The sequence below is a fragment of the Chanodichthys erythropterus genome, chromosome 8 (assembly GCF_024489055.1).
Source record: "Chanodichthys erythropterus isolate Z2021 chromosome 8, ASM2448905v1, whole genome shotgun sequence".
Lineage (NCBI taxonomy): Eukaryota > Metazoa > Chordata > Actinopteri > Cypriniformes > Xenocyprididae > Chanodichthys > Chanodichthys erythropterus.
The window spans coordinates 17,207,555-17,232,447 of NC_090228.1; the positions used below are offsets into that span (position 1 = coordinate 17,207,555).

Sequence of the window (24,893 nt, forward strand, 5' to 3'; positions counted from 1 at the left end):
AACGCTGTTTTTGTGTGTGTCCCTTTAAATGCAAATGAGTTGCTGCTCTCAAGAAGAGGGCGGAGTTTCAAGAGCTAGTGTTAGCAGTGCTGAAGACTTGCTGAAAATGTCAGAAACTGTTCAGCCTTTTATGTTCAAACCAGAGAGACTCAAGAAGAAGTGACAGCATGTAGAATGCAGCAGGATGCTTCTAAATGGTTAGTTGATGAATTTATGTAGCTGATGTGGAGATAACTATCTTAAAGTCATCAATTAGCATATTCTGTCATGATAATCTATAAAATGCTCATGTGGGAACTGTTGCAAGATGCCTACAGAGCCAGAGTATATATGCTGCATGAAGACAGAACAGGTATAGTTTAGTTTAATTATGGTTATAACTTATGTTGGCATCTTGCTTTTGACATGCTATTGCATTTGTGTTACATACTCTATTGCAATAACACGACCTCACCCCTTTGTTGAGTGTTCTCGGGGATGGGCTTTATGTACATTTTAGGGTTAGTGATGTCACCAACCTGGGAAGAAGCTCGGTGTAGTCCCTACCAGCCGTTTGTTGTAGTCCTTAAACAGAATTATTTAAAAGAAAATATCTCGCTTTGCTTTCAACTTTGAGCATCCTAACTTTGCAGATGTTGTTTATGTTCTAACAGCAACATTACACACTAACTAAAGTTAAAAAAGTGAAATCATAATCAACCACCCCTTTAATAATCCACTTCACTCAGACATTCAATATGGAAGAAAGGATCTGTCCATACTTCCATTACATCGTGACTTTGGACAATGGTCAGTTGTAAAGTTTCATGGTCATTATACAAAAATATCTCACCACAGAATACTGCGATTGACCGGCTGTGTAATAATTACGCTAAACACACACATACATAACATACAAGTTCTAGGTTGCTGATTACAACCAAAAAAAAAAAAAAAAAAGACGCAATAAACAGCAATGCACTATTCTAAATTTATTTTGGATTTTACAATGTTACTGCATCTGTTCCACTGATGGCATAAATAGTTTATGCTGCTTGATAAACATGTCACCATAAATCATTTTAATGTGTTTTTCAGGCATTTGACACATCTCAAGAATGAAATAGTTTAATTAACACAATTTGTTAAAAATAGAGCTGAATAGAAGTGCAGTTGCCCAAAGGGATTTTTGGTACTGCATTAAAGGTCAAAACTTGTGATCCAGAGATATCAAACCATGAAGCCATTTGATCTGAACTATCATCTGACCTTAATGTTATTTTAGTCACACCTGTGTGCATAGCAGCAGGTGATAGAATACACACACCGTTAATTTTTAATGCACACACATCAGTCCCAAACCTCAAGACTGTTACAAATGAACAGATATTTATACGGGCATTTAGCACAGTCCATGTTACACCTTAATACAACCTCGCTGAGTATTATACCTGTATTAAGTGCCATAGGTGAATCCTCAGGCCTCTCACACAAGGTTAAAATTGAACGTCAGTGCATGCAGCCTAACAATGCTAAAAATAAAAACATTTAGTTTATTTTAGCTGTTAAGAGAGTTTTGTGCAATTTTTTTCATCCATGTTAAAAATAGTCATCTTTGCTACTTATTGATATGTTGCTATATGCTATTTACACTTTTTTTTTTTTTATAAAGGCATGCGTCTCAAACATTCCCCTCGTCACACAGAGATGGTTCTTCAAGTCATGCGGCATTCAGACAGCCGAATGCTCTTTTGCAGGTCATATGAGCACCAGTTCTGTGTGAAATCAACATACAACTGCTCCAAAAGTAAAATATCCAAATGTAGAAGCAGATGGATTTTGTTTTGAACGTATAGATACCTTAACATGATGTGCAAGGCTTTAAACCAAAAGACATAAAAACAATTTAGTAATCCATGGACATCACGTTAAAATACAACATTAATGCCAAAACAGTGTTTTTTGAAAAAATAAAATAAAATCAGTTTAATTAGTTTATAAAAATATCAAAACAAATCCAGAAGCTACTACAGCAAATCTAAATGAGCAATTCCTAGTACACGCTTCCAAGAGCTCCTTGCTTATGTCCACAATAAATGTAAACATAAATATAGTCATTCTGCATCTGTGTGAATGTGGTTTAAAGGGAAGCAGGTGCTACTATAGTTAAACATTCACAAAAAAAAAAAATAATAATGTCATCAACAAAATATTTTTGGAGCTGCTTCCCTTTGCATATACGCACAATTACAAATCTCTACATTCATGACATCCAGAACACTTTGGTTTGATCTGAAATAAAATATAGTTCAGAAAACTAGTAAAAACACTAAAGTTTAGTTTAAAATATATGCAACTAGTGTGATTTTTGCTAGTATGTGGATAGTATCTTAGTGAGATCAGCTAAATAAAACTAAATATTCAGTGTCAGAAATAAAATGCATTTATTGGCCAAAAAGGTTCACTGGCAGAACACATTGATCTAGACCAGTCATTAGAATAACTTGTGCGTAACTACATCGTTCTGTACTTGCATAATTTAAAAGGCTGCTTTTTTAAATTAAGCTGTTCAGCACAAAATCAGGTTGCTTCATTTTAAAAGGTAACAAATTTCACTTGTCACAAGCTGTTTTCATGCAAAAACACTTCTCTTCCTCACCCTCACACTATTTTAAAATATCGCATGCACCTTTTCCTGATTAGTGCGATCAAACGCAGAAAATGATTCTTCAGCTTTTAAGATTTCTGTAAAATTCCACAGCAGATGTTTTGGCCAATAAAGTGCAAACTAAGGCAAAACCCCACCTCTTTCTATAAGCTTGCATCACAACTAGGAGCCATAAAATATAAACTGCATAATTTATCATCCTCAACAATCTCTTTGCATCTCCCTAAAATTCCTGCTGCTTGCATATCACGTTGAGTGCGAGGTTTACCTGGAGATTCGGACACATTCTAGAAATTAATCTAACTTGCACCAGAAGGTCGATGAGTTGAACGTAGGCTGAGGCAGGCTGTATTCTGTCTCTTTTTCTGTTTGAGTTTAGTAGTTGCCTTGTTCAATACGTGTTCAAAGCCTTACTGCGTTTTGGATCCAGAGAAAGTTAGCTTACATTCAACTGGAGATGTCTTTGTAGGATTTGGAGAAAGCACTGATTGGGTTGGATTAGTCAAACAGCCATTAAGAGGAAGGAATCTTCACTGCGAACATGCTCACTGCTTATTTTCTGTAGAGTGAACAACAGATACCCCTATATTTCCAGGGAGTGTGATCTGGCCAAAGAATCAGTGATGCAGAGTCATGTGGGAAATGCAGACTGCGTTTAGATGTTGATGCCAGTGCAAAATCAGACATAGATGCCTTCAGGGTTAAAGGTTGTGTTCAGGGGGCTCTGCAGAACCCGTAAGTCAGCGGGAAGTTGTCGGGTTGATCCAAGCCGCTTCAGAGATCCAGACTGATTTTCTGACTCTACAGACAAAACAAAGAGGGACTTTACTTAAAGACTATACTTTAAAGTTGACACATAAGAGTTTAAAGACATACGTTATAGGTTCGTTACATTTGATTTACAAAAATCAAGAAAAGAAGAGAATATTTCTGTGTTTATACCTGCGTTAGCTTCCTCCTCATTGGGGTCTGCTGGTAGAACTGTTACTTTGGTGCCAGTCTGTTGAATAAACTGTTGAAGGTTTACCTGCCTCAGCTCCTTGGTTAACTGTTCCAGCTCCTGCTCTCTCTCCTAAATCAAAACATGAGAAGTTAAAGAATCTAAAATAGAAAATCAAATCAAATGTGTTTCCTTCTACCATGTTCTCACTTTTTTTAAAAAGAGGGAAGCCAAAAGAGTGTGCTCCAAGAGACATCCATCTCATTTGTTACCACGATAGTCCAGAGAATTTAGTGCTCTAAATACAAGTGTATCTGTGTTATGTAAACTGTACTAGAACATATCCTACTCCTTCACTTCATCTGTAAGCTCTGGCAAAGATCTTTTACATAACATCTGTGACCACTACCCTCCACCCCCACCCTGCTCCCTAACATTCTGCAAAGCCGATTAGTTGCATTGTTGGAACTTAAGGCCAAAGAATCCAAAACAAAGCAGCTGTAGCTCACTAGGTTTCAGCAGAGCAGAGTAGAGTACTAGTGATTGTTTTGCTATTTATTAGTACTTTGCTTCAGAGGCTGTTGTCACACTTAGTATGAGTACTTTGGATTAACTACCAAAACTTTATATGCACAGAAAGGCACTTGAGTTCATCTGCCACTGATGCACTGCAAGAGATGCAAAGGCACAGTGAGCACCGAGGAGGTAAGCAGCTGTGATAGAGGTGTCCTATCCTGCTCCCGGAGGGCCAATGACCTGCAGAGTTTAGCTCCAATCTGCCTTAACACACTTGCCTGAAAGTCCTTCTAGTGATCCTGAAGACCTTGATTAACTCAGGTTCAGATGTGTTAGGATTGGAGCTAAACTCTGCAGGATAGTGGTCCTCTGGGAGAAGGATTAGGCATCCCTCAGATATGAGAAATACATTTCTGAAAAAGAAAAATCCACAATTTAATCTTTGCATGCTCCCCAGTTTATCAGCTGCGATTTAGAACAAATTGCTTTCATACCAACTGCAATCCATACTTGCAACCTAGGGATTTGGTTTACTGTTGTGCACCCGACTCTGTCCACCCAAATAGCTCTAGTGTGAAAGCAACCTCAATCGAATATCCAGCAATCAGGCTTTTAACTGTTAGTGTAAGAGAATTGTTATCTTCCTTTAGGTGATCTCACCTGTAGCCTAATGTTTGACTGCCCAAGTGAGAGCTCCACGGCTCTGCAGCTGCTCTCCAGTCTTGCAGCCTGCTGCACCTGCATGTCCAGCTCGGCACGAGCCTTGTCCAGTCGTGACCGTACCTCCATTTCATCCGCTAGTCGCGTCTCCATCAGCTCTTGTTGTAGGCGCTCTGCCTCCAGTCCTGCCTCCATGCACTGAATACGAGCCAGGTACTCTCCCAGCTGCTCCTCGCACTCTTGTACACGGCTACGCAGTTCCTGCAGCTGCTCGCGCAGTTGCCTCTCGTTGTCCTGCTCAATCTGCAGCTCATTCTCCCAGAATTCATGCTCCTTCATCTCCGCCTCATTCCTGCGGACCTGCTGCTCTAGTTCGACCAACTCCTCTTCTTCTTCCTCCGTCAATTGCTGCTGCAACTCGGCCTCACAGCGTTGCAGTTTCTGCTCTAGGACGCGCAGCTTGTCTTTCTGCAACTGCACCAGGCGGGACAGCTCCTGTGTAGGTGCCGGTGTGCTGCTGCGGTTTGCGTTCACCGTTCTCTGCTTGGTCTCACCCTCACGACTCTTCCCAAAGATTTCACGTAACCCCTTGGCACCACCGGTGAAAGTGAGGGACTTGCGTTTTGGTTCACGGCGTTTGAGGGAACGATCGTTGGCTGTGGGCCGGAGCTTTGCCATTGGAGGGAGACTTTGGCGGTATAGGCTGCGCTCAGGGGCTCTTGCAGAGGTTTCCGAGGTGGGGCGCTCGCTCAGAGAAGGGCCTGTACGTTGAAGCACTAACTGCACATCACTAGCATACTGACCCCACTTATTCAGAGAAACCACAGGATTCTCATGGGGTGCCAGGTGCCTCTCTGTCTCACGCCATTTTTCAATCAGTGTGTAGCGACCAGTCCGCCCTGCAATATAATACTTTTAAATTATCAATGATTTTTCAAATACTGATACATTTTCTCTGTATCTGCCAACTGTAACTTCTAGTTTCAGTTCAAGATGAAGTGTATCATTTCTGCACCAGTAGCATCACCAATATAAATTGCAAACATAATTATTGTATTCAAACATGTTTCCAATATTTCCCCCATTGGTTGAGCCAGTGTTGCAGTGTTAGGCTTAACTGGGATGTTTAAACAAACGCAGCATTGTTTGTTAGCGGATCCACAGCCTTTACACTCTAGGGAAATCGCCCTATGAATGGCTTACATATAGTTGTCTTTGTATATTAAGCTGGGATAGGAGAAGGTATTTTAATAGACAACAAAACACACACTTTAACTTTTAATCAAACTGTGTATGGCTAAACAGAGAAGCTCTAAAGCTCTAAAAACATGGTGATACAAAGATTTAACTTTCCAAAGGAAATTCATCTGACATTCACCAGGCGCCTCAGTGGAACAGAGATTGCACTTATTCATGAAATAATGGAATAAGACACAGTCTCGATTTTTTTCCAGTATAGGTTGATAGGGTCGAACTCTAATACTAGAAGGGACAATACTGCTTTTCACCCTTCCAATCTCTGATCTCTATGAGGGCTTGTTGTCAAGGAGACAACCATAGAGTTATGTTGTGTGAAAAACAGAGGAAAGGAGGAACAAAGGAGGCAGGAGCTTGGAAGGGAGCATACAAAAACTGGGAAAGGATTTCTTTTAAAAATGGTGCCATTGTGGTACATTACAAGTTATTCACAGACAAATTTAGTGTCTCACCTATTGCTTGGGCCAAAGCGATCACAACCTCTTGACATGTGGTGACCTCTGTGACCCCGCAGACGATACGCTGCACTCCATCCACCCATACCTTCAGCTCCATGCCTCTCATCTGGATGATGTCATTCCTCACTTCTGCAGACACCCGTTACAAGCTCTCTGGTCTGCATGCTGCCCTTATCGCTGTGCGTTAGACAAAAGAAATGTTTGTGGTGATTCCACTTATTTAAGAAATGATTTAACCATAAAAACTCCCTCTCTGTCACTGGAACCATCTTCAATAACAGTTGATTCTTTAATATACTCAATAGTGTAAGTCTGGCAGATAATATCTTTTGTTCCCATTGAAGACAGAGGGTTTGGGTGCTGAAGTGCTAAGTTTTACTCTCAGCTTGCAAATCAATTTTCACTTACTGTATTATGGTTTGGCATTTAATGTTATCCTGTTGTTCTCTTAAGGATTGTTACATTGTAGAGATCCACACTTTAAGAGCCAGTTACAGACATCTCATTATTTTTGATTCACTGCGAAACTACTCCAATTTATTTTGCCTGACTTCAGTACATTTTATTTTTTATTGATTTTACTAATAAGAGTAAAGTGATTAATTTGTATCAATTTAAAGCTACTGTCCATAAGTTTTGCCTCTTTGTCGCCATCTCTGTTTGAAACCTGCAATTGCAGTTATATGCGGAATTATTATTTTTACATGCGTTGTGCATCGGCATGACTCCTCAGTGAGGATGAATCTAATGTTTGGTGTCAGTCACCACATCGGTGTGGATACTGTACTTCTGAATCACAGATTCTACATCTTGGAAGTATGACCAAAATAAGAATTTTCACCAGAAAATGTCTGAACTAGACTTGTGCCGATATTCGGTAATGCGATGAATCGCGATAATGAATATGCACGATATTGTAATCACGGGCACTTCAGAATACCGTAAATAATAATTTATTACCAATTATTAATTTTTTATAAGGTAATTAAGAATACTTTACCCATCAATCGTATAAAATGCACAACACCGCTGTATTCTGCGTCAAAAGGACACGCGCTTAGACGTAAACAATCCCAACGTGCACGAGAAGCACATGGCGGAACCAGTGAAGGAGACGAGCTCAATGAAAGTGCGCGTTCACTCTCTGACAGCAGAGGGCACTGATGGAACAGCAGCGTGCAGCGGTTACCACGGAAACCGTGCAAACAAAGTAACTGCGCTAGTGAAGTTTTTTAATTGCTTCGAACAGCCATTCATTTTTTTGTAATCTCAGTGTTGTTCATCACAGCACCAAATAGTGAATACTTAAAAAAGACTTAGGATATTTATTTTCAAACCTAAACATTTGTATATTTTAATCAGGACTACAACATGTCCTAATGATTAGAAATGTTCTGATTATTTGTTATTGTTCAGTAAAACTTACAGCTTCATTAGTTAACATGTTAATTCATTATCACTAAACTGACAATAAAAATACTTATAAAGTATTAATTATTATTAATTAATGTTAATTTCTTAGTTACTGTTTAATAACATTACTAAAATCAAAATAACTTATTTAATGGACCTGACATAAAACTAACAATCATCAGTTGTGTTTCTAAACTAACATTAACAAAAAATAACACTTTCTGTAACAAATGTAGCTATTGCTCAATCTTAGTTAATGCATTAGAGTAAAGTGTTATCTGTTGTTCTTTATAGCCTAATTCTTTTGCATTTTAATCTGTTTGAAAATTTCAGTCAGAGTTGTTTTTGTTTTCTTACAAAGAGTTCTTAAACCTGTTAAACTATGGCAAAAATGGGTTTGCAACTTATTTTAATATCGTAATAATACCGTATACCACGATAAAAGCTTCATCAATTAATCGTAATGAAAATTTGATACCTTCACATGCCTAGTCTGAACAAGTAAGTAACATGTCTGCCACTTTTGTTTTGACCAACTGCTGTGAGAAATGCCATATAGTCTACTATATGCCATACAATCTACTAGCTGGGACTCCACCGGTACCAATTTTATTATAAAACATTATTACAAGCTTGCTGTTGTGAATCGGTCTAAGGTAAGGAGATAGTTTTGAACACTGGCTGGTTATGTACTTGCTGATTTTGGATCATTTTTAACCAAAAAAAAGTTACAAACTGCAGCTTTAATTATATGCATCAATACTGTGTATAGTTAAAATTGATAGTGGAAAAAACGTTTAACTTCCCCCAATGTAGAGCACTATTACCTTATAATAAACCTCTTGGATTTCATCAAAAATATCTTAATTTGTGTTCCGAAGATGAACGAAGGTGTTGAACGACCTGATGGTGAGTAATTAATGACAGAATTTTTTTTGGGTGAAAGATCAATTAAAACAAAGCATATGTTAACCATAGATAATATATGCTTAAAACCTAATTCAGATTTGTTCCATCTTCTTTGTTATTTGTGCCATGTTGTGCGAGTTTTGTTTACGGCAAATCACTGGTAAGGAAAGCATTGGTCTACTCTAAACTGATGCCTGTCCTCTTCTGTGGCAGTATAGCACTGAGTGATGAGAGTGATTTATTTAGCTGTGAACCGCTCAAGCTGAAGAACTGGTCCAAACAGGCCTGTGTGAACACTATAGATGGTGCCCACTCCCATGAGACACACTCATAAAGGATAAGTGAGATGAGCTGTATACCCTTGACAGGTAATAAGTCTTTCAGTGTGTGTGTTGTGAAGAGAGAAAGTCCTCTGTTTGTCTCTCATTCTGTCTGTCTCTGAGTGCTTGGGCTGCTGAAATCTGAAGTGGCCTCTGCTGATGCGCAATGGGCAATATCTTGATATGCCATCTCACACCCAGCTGATATCTATGATGGATACCCGTGCCTGCATAGTGCGACCAGTATGTCAACACTACACAAATACAGCTGCAGTAAACCCCTAACCCCAAATATTAAATTCCGGCATGTAAAAAGTACCTACATGCGATTATCAAAAATGTTGATAAAATGGAGGCAGATCTGAACGTGAACTTGCAGTCAGTTGTAAGGTGCTGAGTTTAAGAGAACTGAATGATTGATATGTCGCCAAAGAGAAATCTATCGTTTCAATGAAAGATTGAGTTATGACAATTTGAACCAGCTATGAATAGTTCACAATAATACTGAATTTAGAAAATAGCACAAAATAATCCCAAACTAAATGAGGGATTCAAGCAATAATATCATAGAGACTTAGAGGGTTGGGCTCTTTTGACTTGGCCCAGTAAGCAACCACCTATAGCAACCACCTTGAAATGCACTTAAAATCTTAGCAACCACCCACAACATCCAAGTTTTTGCATGGGCAAGAACCACTCACATCTAGTCTCATCTAGTTATAATTCCATCCTGGTGTGTGTTTTGATACTCTGACATAATATTTTAATCAGTCTCTCATGGGCAGAGACATCGGGCCAAGAAGGTACGTAACGTAATCATTCACTTCTGCTTCAGAAATCTCTCATGGGCTTGTTAATACAAAGTTCAGTCCCACCAGTTTAGCAAAGCAGCACACAGTTATGTACTGTTGGTTTCATGTATGTTTCAACCACTGTGCTAAAAGCCCTACCCCCAACAGTATTAGGTGTCAGCTGCAGAATGTGTGTTTAACTGTATATACATGAGTGATACAGGCATCTGCGCCAGACTAGCCTTGGCTTTGCGACCTGGGGCTAAATTTAACAAACTCAAGGATTTGGCGGCGCCTTGAATGTAAGGTGCAGCCAAGACAGCCGCTAAAGGAGACGTAAAGCGCCTAAGCTCACATTCCAGTTGATTCGCATGTCTGACGTTCATAAACACAGATCAGTATAGCACATATGGCTGAATCCAACAGTAACCCGTCGGGTGTAGCGGTCTCAGCATGCTGCGTTCTCACATGCTCTGTCAAGTCATCCATTCTCGCTTTACTAACTCTGTTGAATGTAACAGTCAAATGTTTATAAAACTAGTCTGGGTAGCTGTCATATTTAAGCTGACACAAATGAAAACAAAGCTCTGAGTGTTGGCAGTACAGTTCTTTTAATATGCTTTTCTGTTGTCTCAGTCCTTTATTCAGCAAAACATTCAAATGTTTTTTTAAAGACGGTTTGTTCCGCTGACTAGTATTTCAGTTGCTGTGATTCATGGAGTTTTATATACAGCACGTGAAAACCTCCTTTAGGAACAGTGTGTTTGGACTGTAGTGGGGTTTTCTAACAAGGGTCCAGGCAAACACAAAGGTCTGCTGGAGAGACGCCCACCCCTGCAGGCCTCACAGCATGACTGGACACAAACAATCCATCTCCATGGAGATGCTTTTGCAGTTTTGTGAATCTCTCACATGGCCGGCTGTGACCGGCCTGGGAACTAACAAACACCAGCAATTAAGGAACAATCTCTTTATTTTAACTTTTGTTCGTGTCCCACTGTATAACTTTGTCCTGTCAGGGGTTCACAGCTGAACAACGCACCAATGAGTCACGAACTGATGCTGAATTTAAGCCATTTAAAATCAAATTGTTTGTCAGTACAGCCTCTGTTAAGAATGAGAAACCCCGAGTAAGATTCATTAACTCAAAGTAACTTTAGTCTGAGGTGAATACTTCACAGTAAGTGGCTCTATCACACACAATGTGGGGGAGGGGATGCTGGACAATTCTGCTTTTAAGCGAGAGAGAGAGTTCAATCTTATTTCAATCCTCCTTTGTTATTCATTGTTAAATTATATGAGAACTATGTTTGAGCAGGAAAACACTTTGTGAGAAGTTTTCTTCAAATGTTTTGAGAGTCACTGCACTTTGCCATAAAAAAAAAAAACTCACCACACTTGAAAAAATACTGGGTTGTTTCAGCTTACTGTAACAAACAGCTTACTGTTTGGGTCAAATATGGACAAACCCAACCATTGGTTTTAAAAATGTAAAAATTCAAACCAATGGTTGGGTTTGTCCATATTTGACCCAAACAGTCCAGCATTTTTAGAGTGCACCATAATGCCAGGGTGTTGTAGTTGTCAGTGCACTGCTATATATGGTTGCAAAGGTGTTTGGAGTGGTTTTTATGTTTCAATGCAGTTAGGGCGTTCTGTTTCAGTGAAGTCACCAGAGTCCATCTTTAAGTCTGTCTGATATCCTCCTTAGATATGACTGGTGTCCTTCCCTAAATGCAAATCACCCTTTTCATCTACCACCAGTCTGACCATTTAGATAAGTAATAGCATACCTCTAATTAACACAATCTGAGGCATCACTTGTTGTTTAGGACTAATACTGAAGTTTACTACCCAAGATCAAATTATAATTTAGTTTTGATGCAAATGCTAGCCTCTGCATACAGCCAAAAGCATAACCTTTCAAAGTACAACAGCCATGGCAGTGTTGCCACTTTTCGGACAAACTTATTAGTGCAAAAAAAATGCGAGCTGAACATACAGAGTATGAGTGGCTGCAAGTGTGCGGTACATGCATACTATGTTGATGACATTTTCCTCGCATACACTGTATAGCAAACATGTAAAAAATATACCGAAGTATACTTTTGGCTTTAAGATTAAAGGGTTAGTTCACCCAAAAATGAAAATTCTGCCATTAATTACTCACCCTCATGTAGGTCCTCAAATTCGTTCATCTTCGAAAAACACAAATTAAGATATTTTTCATAAAATCCAATGGCTCAGTGGGGCCTCCATTGCCAGCAAGTTAATTAAGCAAGATATAAAGCTATTAAAGACATATTTAAAACAGTTCATGTAAATACAGTGGTTAAACCTTAATGTTATGAAGCAACGAGAATACTTTTTTTTTTTTTTTTTTGCGCCAAAAAAAACAAAATAGTGAACAGTGAATACTGCTTCATGAAGCTTTACAAATCTTTTGTTTCAAATCAATAGTTCGGAGCATGAATCAAACTGCCAATGGTGAACCATTGAAATTTCGAATAACTTATGATGGAACGAAGCCTTGTTTACTAAAATCACGTGACTTTGGCAGTTTGATACGAGATCCAAACCAAAACAAAAGATTCGTAAAGCTTTGAAGCTTCATGAAGCAGAGTTTTGAAATCGCCTATCACTAGATAGATACTGTTGAATAAAGTCGTTATTTTGTTTTGTTTTTTGGTGCACAAAAAGTATTCTCGTCGTTTCATAATATTAAGGTTGAACCACTGTAGTCACATGAACTGTTTTAAATATGTCTTTAGTTAATTATCTTGCTGGCAATGGAGGCCTCACTGAGCCATCAGATTTTATCAAAAATATCTTCATTTGTGTTCTGAAGATTAATGAAGGTCTTACGGGTGTGGAACGACATGAGGGTGAGTAATAAATGATAATTTTCATTTTTGGGTGAACTAACCCTTTAAGGGTTTGGAAAAACAACCAACTCTAAATCTGAGCTATAACAACAGCGATGCATTAGCAAGCACCACTAATTAGTGGACTAGTAAAATAAATACTGGTTAATGAATGCAATGTGCCATTAAGAAAACAAAGAAACCAGAGAACAAAAGGCGATTTTCTCTGTTTCTCTGTCATTGTTTTCCTTTTGCACAGCAGACAAATCCCTTCATTTCCTTGTGTTGGTCAGTGTGGGTTCAAAAGAGGCAAGTGAACTGTCTGTGACCTGTGACACTCTTATTAGAAACCAGCAATATTTTAATTATCTCTAGTTTTTAAGAGTGTCGTTAAACTCTAAACTTCATTCATACAGTCCTGTGATTACACACATACTGTATGCACAGACCAAACATTTGCGGCATATATTATATATATTTAATAAATGATGTGTAGAACTTTGGGGAATCTGTGGTTGCGGATCACGTCTTTCTACTAAATCATCAAAAGATTAGAACAGCCTTCTGCAGCCTACTCAGATCCTGATCTGCATTGCCATGCATTTATTCATGATATTACATGTACATCTCTCAGCACAGTTCCATCTCACTACATCTGTACTGTTACTCCGCCTTCTGCTCTCCTCAGCTTTCCTTCGCTCCTTCTCTCTTCCTCTGGTAGGTTGTGCGCTGGAGTTATTTAGCACTCTCATGTACAGCAATCCACAATCAGCAGATCTGATCAGTGGGTGTTTGATGAGCCAGCTGTTGTCATATAAGATTGTGTGTAATAATAGGCTGAGGCACGTGTAATTGGTTGTGAGTGAGTCAGTTCTATGAATGAGGCATGTGTAAACAGATCTACGAGTGAGTGAGGCAGAGGAAGGTGGTGTCTGAAAAAATGCACATACAAATCCGATGTTTGCACAATATCCTGTCTACTAAGATGACTCCATCTGGTCTATTTTTGATGGGTCTTGCGCTGCCTGCTGCAACTGAAGCAGTGGTACATTAGTTCATGCAAAAAAAATGTACAAAATAAAAGTCAACTTATGATTCAGTTTCGCAACATAGTCATTAAATATTCACATAGTTTTCACTAAAGCTCATTTAAATTTGTTACAGATCAGACGTTATGGTGCCTTTGGAGTTTGGTATAGGATCTTTTTCCCTAACTTTTTTAATATGAAGGCATACTTTGGATCCACACACAGCCAAAGTGTCTTTAAAGGTGCCCTAGAATTAAAAATTGAATTTACCTTGGCATAGTTAAATAACAAGAGTTCAGTACATGAAAATGACATACAGTGGGTCTCAAACACTGTTGTTTCCTCCTCCTTATATAAATCTCATTTATTTAAAAGACCTCAGAAGAACAGGCGAATCTCAACATAACACCGACTGTTACGTAACAGTCAGGGTGTTCGCCCCCAATATTTGCATATGCCAGCTCATGTTCAAGGCATTAGACAAGGGCATTAACGTTTGGATGTGCACAGCTGAATCATCAGACTAGGTAAGCAAGCAAGAACAATAGCGAAAAATGGCAGATGGAGCAATAATAACTGACATGATCCATGATAACATGATATTTTTAGTGATATTTTTGTAAATTGTCTTTCTAAATGTTTCGTTAGCATGTTGCTAATGTACTGTTAAATGTGGTTAAAGTTACTTACTGTATTCACAGAGACAAGAGCCGTCATTATTTTCATTTTTAAACTCTTGCAGTCTGTATAATTCATAAACACAACTTCATTCTTTATAAATCTCTCCAACAGTGTGTAATGTTAACTTTAGCCACAGAGCATAGCCTCAAACTTGTTCAGAATCAAATGTAAACATCCAAATAAATACCATACTTACGCGATTAGACATGTTGCATGATGAACACTTTGTAAAGATCCATTTTGAGGGTTATATTAGCTGTGTGAACTTTGTTTATGCTGTTAAAGGCAAGCGCGAGCTCCGTGGGCGGGGAGCGTGAGCATTTAAAGGGGCCTAAATCGGCTCATATTTAATGATGCCCCAAAATAGGCAGTTAAAAAATTAATTTAAAAAAAATCTATGGGGTATTTTGAGCTGAAACTTCACAAACACATTCAGGGGACACCTTAGACTTATATTAAATCTTTTAAAAAGACAATCTACAGCACCTTTAAGCAAACTAGCTCTCTGAAGTTTGGGGGGTGAAGCATAAAAAGGTTTATCATACTTTTTAGTCAAATTTTAGCAAGAGTGGACATGTAGAAATTGTAAATGTTATGCTGATGAACCTCAAAAAATTCAAACCAGCTGAAAAGCGCATTACCTTAATCACAAAGGCAACAGTTTGGACTCTACTGTATATTCTTGTGCAAGTTCTGATGGTCGGTTTATGTAATCAAGCCACCTTAATATAAACATTCCTATCTATTAATAAGAGTGCATATAACTTTACAGTTTGTATGAGAGTATATAACTTTGAAGGTGTTGGATCCTGAGTCATTTGAGGTCATAATTTGATCATAACTTCAAATAATAAGCAACATAATATAATGCTTAAATTGACAGTTCAATCAAAAATGAAGATTCTGTCATCATTTACTATCTACCTTATTTTTTTAACATAAGAATGGGTGCGGCCATTTTAAAGTCAGCTGCTTGTAGTTGTTTTAGCTGTACAAAAGTAATAGTATTTATCATATTTTAATTTATTATTGGAATCATAAACACTATTCATAAACATTATTCTTTTAGTTATTTACATATAGCATCTAATGATTTAGAAGTCTCAAACTTTCCCAAAAAACAGCTTTCTTTGGCATTAAAAAAAGTGGGTAATCATGAATAAATAATGACAGAACTTTAATTTTTGGGTTAACTCTCATTAAACAGATCATACATTTCAATAATTAGAAAAGTCATTAAATATCGATTCATATTGCAATGTACACTAACTACTTAATTTGATAAACATTACCAGTGATACTCTGTGGCACTTTTACTCCAGTGAAAAGCAATTTCGTAACACTTTAACTAATGTTTAACTAATTAACTTTATTGTAATGTATTAACTAACATGATCTAACCATGAGCAATACATTTGTTACTGCATTTACTAATCTTTGTTAACATTAGTTAATGAAAATACAGTTGTTCAATGTTTGTTCATTTTAGTTCACAGCGCATTAACTAATGTTAACAAGATTTTAATAATGTATTAGGAAATGTTGAAAGTAACATTAACAAATATTAATAAATGCTGTAGAAGTGCAGTTCATTATTATTCATGTTAACTAATGAACCTTATTGTAAAGTGTCTGTATAGGCACATACCTTATGGTAGCCTATATGAAAATACATAATAGAGGGGCATGTTGTCATATTAAATGAGGTAAGTGACAATGGACCCTACCATTAAACAGCTTCAAAACATAATCTGATTCAAAACCTTATAGATGCTCAGAGACAGTCATTGTGTCATCTTTGTAATGTCTAATAATGACTCATTAATGAAAGTTCATATAAAGCCTCGGCTGAAGAGTAGTAACAGTGTTTATGGGATGCAGTGGTGTGTGGGGCAGCAGGCCTGCTGCTGATCTGATGGAAAACACTGACCATCGTCCTGTCATTTAACCCGTTAAAACGCTATCAGTAGATCTGGGCTGCTGTTAAAAGACCTGACATTGACTGCACGCAGTCTCGTGTCATACGTCGGTTCTCCTGCGCGTTCATGTAACGCGTCCCGTCACAACTATCCTCATGAAAATACATGTCGCCCTTCTCTCGGGCTTCCCCGACGGTCCAAAACACGGTGCGGAGACGTTTATTTAAAATGATTTCCGTACCTGCGTGTGTCTGCAGTCCCGGACCGCCAAAATCCTCAGTGCGGGTCCACTTCGCCTCCCCAAAGCAGAACCGAGATTTAATCAGACGAGCTGGCTTTTCCTTTAATGTATCGTAAACACTCCTATCATTTGATGTCAGTAAATGCCGCCCGTGAGGAGGGTCCGCTCGCTGAAGTTCAGTGTGGCCCGTTACATCAGCTGCAGCTCTGCTCTGCTCTCACGCGAGTAAATACAGTGAGAGCGAGCGGGACACCGCAAGGCATCATGGAGAAGCACTTTAAAGCTGCACAGCCCGCACTGAACAAGTGTGCTCAGTCTCTCTCACACACACACTGCGTGCACTGCACATTAAGGGGTTATTTGGCAAACTCTGTCTGTTGAATTGTTAACGCTTTCACATCTTTCATTAAGTCATTAATCAAATGATAGGTTATATATTTGTTAATTAGTGCATTCAACATCCATTTATATATGTTTTGATGTGCATTAATGACCTGTTAAGCATTATATAATGTTTAATATTTTTATTGTGATATATTTTTAAATTAATACATTTATCTGTTTATTGATATATATGTAGTTAAAGGGATAGTTCACCCAAAAATGAAAATTCTGTCATTTATTACTCACCCTCATGCCGTTTCACACCCATAAGACCTTCGTTAATCTTTGGAACACAAATTAAGATATTTTTGTTGAAATCCGATGGCTCAGTGAGGCCTGCATAGCTAGCAATGACATTTCCTCTCTCAAGAGTCATTAATGTACTAAATATTAATATTATAAAGTGACGAGAATATTAAAAACAAAAACAAAAAAAATGACTTGGTGATGGCCGATTTCAAAACACTGCTTCATGAAGATTTGGAGCGTTATGAATCAGCGCATCGCGTGTGAAACCACCAAACTGCTAAAATCATGTGACTTTGGCACTCCGAACCGCTGATTCGACACACTGATTCATTATGCTCTGAGGCTTAATGAAGCAGTGTTTTGAAATCGGCCATCACTAAATAAGTCGTTATTTAGTTTTTGCCGCACCAAAAATATTCTTGTCGCTTTATAATATTAATATTGAACCACTGTACTCACATGTCAGCAATTTAGATTTAAAAAAGCATTAAAACTTTATACACGCATACATACACATGATATATACACATTGTAAAAAGTAATACACTCTATCTACTCAAAAAAATTGCAGCAACAGATTAAATGTAATATTATTAATTAAATTCAACATATAAGAATTGAGTTAGAATTAATCAAATGAATTCCTTAAAAGTCAATCATTTAAAATGTGTAAAATTAGCAAACGGCATTACAAAACCCCACAAACTGACATAAAAAGCAAAAAGTGAAACTGGCCAACTAAATGAAACACTGATCACCATAATGGTGATCAATTTTTTTCACCTCTGTTAATTCTTGTGTTTCTCTTTCCTTCAGTGATTCTGCTTGTTATTATCAGGTGTTTTAAATGTTTGCAATAAAAAATAAAGAGTTCTTAATTCATCTTTGATGTCTCTCTGTTATTCAGATATTTTAGTTTAAATTTTACTTACATTTTACTCATTTTAAATGGTTGACATTTAAGGAATTCATTTGATTAATTCTAACTCAGTTCTACTTGTTGAATTTATTTAATAATATTGCTTGCAATCTGTTGCCAAAATTTTATAGAGTAGATATAACGTATTTACTTTTTAATATTCTGTGCATACAGAAAAGAATGATAAATAATACAAATAAATAATAATAAAGCATAATACAAATGTAATTAATAATATTATCAATTTAATTTATGCTCAATTTATGCTGCTTATATTTATAGTGTTTGTGTTTAACAATCATAATGCCTGTTTGTTCATTGATGAGGTTTAATAAAGAAAACGTCACCTCAGGCAGAGAGAGGACTCTACTGAGCATGTGCAGGGTGTCATTGCTTTAGCTTGCTTGACATTGCAGACATTTATTGCATTTCATTTGCCACATTATGATTACCCCAGTCTCCCCTACTATAAATCAACAGAATGGTGCTATGTGACATGTTAAATAACACCAACTGAGCAAAAGCTAATTTTCTACTGTGCTCTTAACTCATTTTAATAATATCTCATAATAGATATGTTTGTATCATGCCAAACGCATTACCGTTCTGCATCGAGCTGTAATATAGCTCATCCTAATTACTTTGTATACATTATACCATTCTTAATTGGTTTTGGTGAGGAAGAATATGTAATATTTAAAAATACAGCATATTTCAGTGTAACACAACATTAAACATTAACTTATATCTCCATATGTTAATCTTGTGCAAAAACACACAAAATAACACTTAATTTAAACAGTTATTTATATGGTCTGACGCAAAGCATGCTGGGAATTAGAAATCTGCTGCAGCTCAACTCAATCATATTAAGTTCAGCTTACTGCAATGAAATTTGAGTTCATGCAACTTTTTTCTATTAAGTACAATGAACTTTCATTATTATTTGAATGAAACTCATTTAATTTAATTAATTTCACTGTTCGGTTTTACAGTGTAGAATCTGCTTTATTTTACCTTGAAAGGGATAAAAATATTTTGACAACTCTGCTTAGAGAGCATTGTAAACCTGGCCACGTGGAGAGATTGTCATAAAGCTCAAAATAGTGGATTAGTCTGAGCCCTAAATGCCTGGATGAGGTCTGTTTATCTGCTGTGTTGCATGTGAAATCTGCCCAGCCCGTGATGAGATTATCCACCCAGAAATCTGTGATCTATTACTCTGTGTTGTGTAGGATAACACGGCCTGCAAATCTGTTTCTCATAGAGACCTGCTGCTGACCTGTCTCCTCCCTTGGCCTTTACACAAGATCTCTGCGAGGTTATTGAACAACATAACTTAAAAATGAGGTGCAGCAAATATCCATGGACTGAAAATATTAGCCAGATGTGAGAGTGCAACTGCTTCTAGGTTCTTATTGCAAGTTTTAAAATGACGTTGGTAAGCTATCAATGTGTTTCTAAATGCTCTATAATGTTTAAAATCTTTAAATACTTAAAAATCTGCCACCGTAGTAATCTCTGTAAAATAATTAAAACGCACTAACTTTTAACCATAAACGATTGTGATTGGATCCACAGGTGTTGTGATGAGAAAAGTAACATGACACACAAGACCAAACCGCGAATAATCACAGGCACAGTTAGGCATTGATGAGGAAAGACTCCTAATGAAGACACCAACCCAAACCGATATAAAATGATCATATATTTCTTACAATGACGAGAGAAAGACTAAAATAACTCCTTTGGTAGACTCTGAAGTGCAGTTTGCCGTCCGCTCCACTAGGGGCGTAAGCGGACTTCACTTTCAGCATGAAATCTTAAGCTCTTTGGAAACGTGAGGCTTGTAAACAGTCTCCTCCACAACACATTTTAATTGTTTTAACATTTTTTTTAATGCATGTAGGCTACAGCTCTTGCTGCTCTGTGACTTCAGTGCGTACAGACTTTTAATTTAAGCAATCTCTATCCACACAAAGCGCGTTTCTCTTGTGAAAGAACTAGCATGAATTAGGTGAATATTGCTTTAATTGAACTGACGCCACTCCAGTAGCTTGATTTATTTATACTTACATAAGATAAAAAGTAGAAAAATCCATTAATCACTCATGTAGTAGTGTCATATATATTTGTTAGAGTCATTTGGTGGTGTTGTTGGAAGCTCTGGTGTTCTCTTGCTGCTTCATGGTTACTTCTAGCTGTATGACAGAAGATTATTGTAGACATTTTAATGCCATTTTCAGATGTATAACTGCATAACAGAGAACATATATGCAGCAGTAAAATAAATATGCTGCAATTCAAATTGGACTCTGGTACATTTACAGACAGTGACTGACACTATTTTTTAAATTACTTCCTGTCTTTAAAGATATATAATGTCTTTTATCAATTTAAAGTTTCACCTTCTCTCATTCAGCATACTTTTTGAAGTGTAAATTGTTTTGTGTAAATGTGCACATGGAGATTTATAGTTCTATTGTACAACTGAAAGTTATATACCATATGAATTACTTGTCTCTGTGTGTTTATGTCTTGTTTTGTTTGTCTTTTCTCTTCAGAACAGACTGTACAGAGTTCTGGGACATGTGGACAGACGTTCACTGTAATGATGGACATCTGCTCATGTACAGGTAATGCTTATATAATGTGTTTTGTTGGGTAGTAAATGTGTAGGTTACCATCATTTTCTTTTTGAAGGGTTACCATTTTAAAAAGAAAGTGATGGGAGCCTAAGTAGGTGGGGAAGGGACGGGGAATAAAAACATTTTGTACAGTTAATTTTTTTATTTTTTCCCCCTTCAATCTGGCTAAAAGACATAACCACTGCTGGACATTGTCCAGGCAGTGCTCATACCTGTTTTTTTTTTGTTTTTTTTATCTTTTTACATAGAAACAATAGAAATGGTGGGATTTGAACCAAGACCAAACAATATGAGAGTTAAGAGCCAATCCTCTGAACCACAGAAATTATTGTGATTTTAGTTATACTTTTGGCACCTTGTTTTAAACCTCCATCTTTAAAGGGTTAGTTACCCAAAAATGAAAATTCTGTCATTTATTACTCACCCTCATGCTGTTTCCACACCCGTAAGAGCTTCGTTGATCTTCGGAACACAAATTAAGATATTTTTGTTGAAATCCGATGGCTCAGTGAGGCCTGCATAGCCAGCAATGACATTTCCTCTCTCAAGATCCATTAATGTACTAAAAACATATTTAAATCAGTTCATGTGAGTACAGTGGCTCAATATTAATATTATAAAGCAACAAGAATATTTTTGGTGTGCCAAAAAAACAAAACAAAATAACGATTTATATAGTGGTGGCCGATTTCAAAACACTGCTTCAGGAAGCTCCGGAGCAGAAAAAAAAGAAAAGAAAAAGAAAAAATGAGGTGCCGTTTTCTCGTTTCTGCTTATTTCATTTCAAATTGAAAAACAAACTATCAACGTACAAGGACCAATGTAGTGCTGTCATCTTGTGTTGACACTGTGAAACTGCATGATTTGTCTGCATGGCAGGCCAAATGAAATGTATTTTATTGTGGGCCATTTGAAATTCTTCCCCAGTCCGTAATTGGCCTGCAGGCTGAACTTTGTTCACCCCTGGTGTAATAAGACAAATATCAGTGACCTACTTGTGTTTTCTTCACACAGTCACAGCTCCCTCAGTCTACAGTCAGTTACAGCAGAGCACTTGTATTCTTTCTAAATCAATATTCAGAGGATTTCTTCAAACTGCCTTATCTGGTAAGTATTTTAATCTCCCAGTAGCTTACAGTAGGACCTAATCTTTAGTTTTAATATAAATATATAAATATAAAATATATTTTATTCTTCTATCCTTTAGTTTATAACCAGCAATAATAATCTCTCTATAATTTATATTAATGATTTATGGATCATAGTGAAGCTTCAGGTCAGTTCCCTAAATGGACTTTAGAGACAATATTTTACATTGACGTCAAAAATGTTTTATACATGTAATACAGATCTGAGTCACTTTAAGAACAACTGCTTTCTTGAGAAAAAATGTTTTAGGTGTTTTAGCTCAGTGTATGTGTGACCAGTACCAAAATCCATTAAGATTCCAGGTTAAACTCACTGTATAAAACAGATGGTTTGCTCCAGATGATTAAGAATTTATGCATTAGAATTTTTGTTTATCATAATATTATTCCAGAATGGTGATTTTGAATGTATATTTTTATAATTTCTGTGATGTATCATTTTTGTGATGTATCTGTATGTTTGGTCTCTTCGTAGGTTTAAGCTTCTTTTAATGGCAAGATGTGTGTAGCTGAAAGTCTGTGTTTTTGTCTTTTTCTTACAAGGTATGAGTATCTCTTCTTCACCTTAACCAATGACTTTAATGAGACATTTTTAAGATGAAATGAACAGCTAAAACATTTATCATGAATGTTTTATGTCATCAGTGTTAGTCTGTTGTGTATATAGGTCTAAATGGTTTAATTGCAATAATTTGTAATAGGATTCACTATTGAAGTATAGTTATTATTAAATAATATTATTTAGTAATTTATTATTTGATTAGTATGAATAATCTTATTTATACTAAATCTGTACTTTTTGTTAAAACCAAATACTTGTACAATTACTTGATTATTTACAAGGAAAACATAATACTTATTACATAATATTTAAAATCTACTTGTATATTTTTCTGTATGCTTTACATGTTTGGGTTGTGTGTTATTAGGTGTTTGCTGTAGAACAAACAGCATCAGTCTGACAGAGAAGATTGAAGCTCTCAGTGGATCATGTGTGATCATAAAGTGCACATTTGAGATTGAGGAAAACATGGACAAATACCTCACTGAGAGTGATGCTACAGGATTGTGACTCAAAGATGGAGATAATGTGAATAACCATCTAGTGTTTAACTCCAGTGATCCCAAACCTGATCACTTTAAAGGGGAAATAACTGGAAAACTACATGAGAAGAGCTGCACCACTATAGTTTATGATGTTAGTTCAAATCATAATGGTAAATATTACTTCAGGATTAAGAGTGGTACTCTGAAATACACCTTCTACATGAACACCTCCATTATAAATGTCATTGGTGAGTGATTTGAGCCTTTTATTGATAAATGAATCTGTTAAATGATTTTTTCTTTAAGGTTTTGTCATGCCATCATTGTCACTTATTCTTGTATTTGTGTGTATTTCAGAGTCTCCTCCCAAACCCACAGTGAAGCTGTATGTGGTTCAGGATCAGGAGGAGGTGTTGGAGGGGAGCTCTGTGAGTCTGCGCTGCTCTGCTGAGACTCTCTGCTCCTCTCCTCCACCAACTCTCACATGGAGCTCCACTCCCAGAATCCCCCTCAGTGAGAGCAGCAGACAACAGGAGCTCATCTCTGATCTGAACTTCACTGCTGCTCACCGTCACCACAGAGTCACTTTAACCTGCACTATAACCTACCAGATACTGGACAAGAACAAAACAGCACAAAACAACATCACATTACATGTTCAGTGTAAGTAATGCTTTATATCTGTTTTGACTTGTTAATCATATTATTGTTAATTATATTGTGAGGCCATGTATTTGTTTTCCCTCAGATTCCCCTAAAAACACACCAGTTTCTGTGCTTCCCTCTGGCTCGGTGTTGGAGGGCAGTTCAGTGACTCTTACCTGCAGCAGTGATGCAAATCCAGCAGTGCTGAACTACACCTGGTCTAGAGAGAGTGAAGGAAAATTGAAACAGCTGCAGACTGGAGACATGCTTATCTTCAATAAGACCAACCAGACACAGAGAGGATTGTACCATTGTACAGCTCAGAACAAACACGGCAGCCAAGAGTCATCAGTGATGCTGGAAATTCAGTGTGAGTAATAAAAGGAAACCTTTCAGACAAAAATGAAAATTCCTCTATCATTAACTATGTTTTAATGGAACACAAAAGAAGGTTTTTTTTTATTGCAATTTTTTGAACAATATAAACATACAAGGGCAATAACATATTTTACATGAAATATTAATCAAATGAAATGTTATGATAAATACAAAAGAAAAGAAAAGAAGAAAAAGTAGCAAAAAATCACATGTATAAACAAGTATAAACATTACAAATTATTCAAAGAATAGATTTAAAGGTACAATATGTAAAATTTTTGCAGTAAAATATCCAAAAACCACTGGGCTAGTGTTATATATTTTGTCCAGCTGATTTCTAACAATATCTCTAATGTTTTCAACTACTTGTAAATCATGAGAAAATTCCCATTGTAAACAGTGACACAGTGCAGTCGCCTGTCAATGACGTCAGTTACCTTTGTTACCGCCTTTACTGACGTAAGAACCACATGACAACAGTGCCGTGGACAAATGCGGAAGTAGTGTCTAGCGTCCAGCAAACCACTAGCTTGCTTCAAGCAGTTCCTTATTTACTTCTTGCACGTTTTATGGTGGATTGTGTTACTTATTTATGGAACATAATTACTGTTTACCATCTGCCGCTGGTTCTGTCGACAAGGACAGCTCCCGTAAACTCATGACCGGAAAAGCGGAAGCGGCGCCGGCGGCTGTGTCATAATAAAAGTCCCGCTGCTCGTGAGGTGTGTGTTGATCAATCGCTCCCAGTGCCCAAGGAAGTCGACCGGAAGTTGAAGTTGGCCGGGTGCCGCCATCTTGTAGCAGAACTTCACTTGTGTTAGCATCCCCATT

At 37.1% G+C, this 24,893-nt stretch overlaps 3 protein-coding genes across 11 annotated transcripts in view; 2 read left to right on the top strand and 1 right to left on the bottom strand.

Moving 5' to 3' along the window:
- Positions 1-811: 811 nt before the first annotated feature.
- rassf8b (Ras association domain family member 8b) lies at positions 812-21,363 on the bottom strand. 2 transcript variants are annotated; one of them, XM_067392165.1, is made up of 6 exons: positions 21,269-21,363; positions 20,273-20,397; positions 6,473-6,655; positions 4,764-5,662; positions 3,590-3,719; positions 812-3,448 (listed from the first exon to the last, which is right to left on the bottom strand). In XM_067392165.1, exons 3-6 carry the CDS (start codon positions 6,582-6,584, stop codon positions 3,327-3,329), a joined length of 1,263 nt encoding a protein of 420 aa, XP_067248266.1. In that variant the 5' UTR covers positions 6,585-6,655; positions 20,273-20,397; positions 21,269-21,363; the 3' UTR covers positions 812-3,326. The 2 variants fall into 2 exon arrangements, with proteins under 2 accessions (XP_067248266.1, XP_067248265.1); XM_067392164.1 differs by lacking the exons at positions 20,273-20,397; positions 21,269-21,363 and adding an exon at positions 16,645-16,958.
- LOC137024602 (sialic acid-binding Ig-like lectin 7) lies at positions 8,773-24,062 on the top strand. Its single transcript, XM_067392343.1, has 6 exons — positions 8,773-8,800; positions 20,761-20,832; positions 22,922-23,044; positions 23,099-23,287; positions 23,397-23,702; positions 23,788-24,062. The coding sequence occupies exons 1-6, from the start codon at positions 8,773-8,775 to the stop codon at positions 24,060-24,062; spliced, it is 993 nt and encodes a 330-aa protein (XP_067248444.1).
- Positions 20,783-24,893, top strand: part of LOC137024514 (sialic acid-binding Ig-like lectin 5) — a 29,864-nt gene continuing 25,753 nt past the window's right edge. For all 8 annotated transcript variants that reach the window (XM_067392151.1, XM_067392147.1, XM_067392150.1 and 5 more), the window contains exons 1-6: positions 20,783-20,832; positions 21,859-21,951; positions 22,468-22,535; positions 22,922-23,287; positions 23,397-23,702; positions 23,788-24,054. The gene's annotated coding sequence lies outside the window, so the exon portion shown is untranslated. The remainder of the gene's footprint in view (positions 20,833-21,858; positions 21,952-22,467; positions 22,536-22,921; positions 23,288-23,396; positions 23,703-23,787; positions 24,055-24,893) is intronic.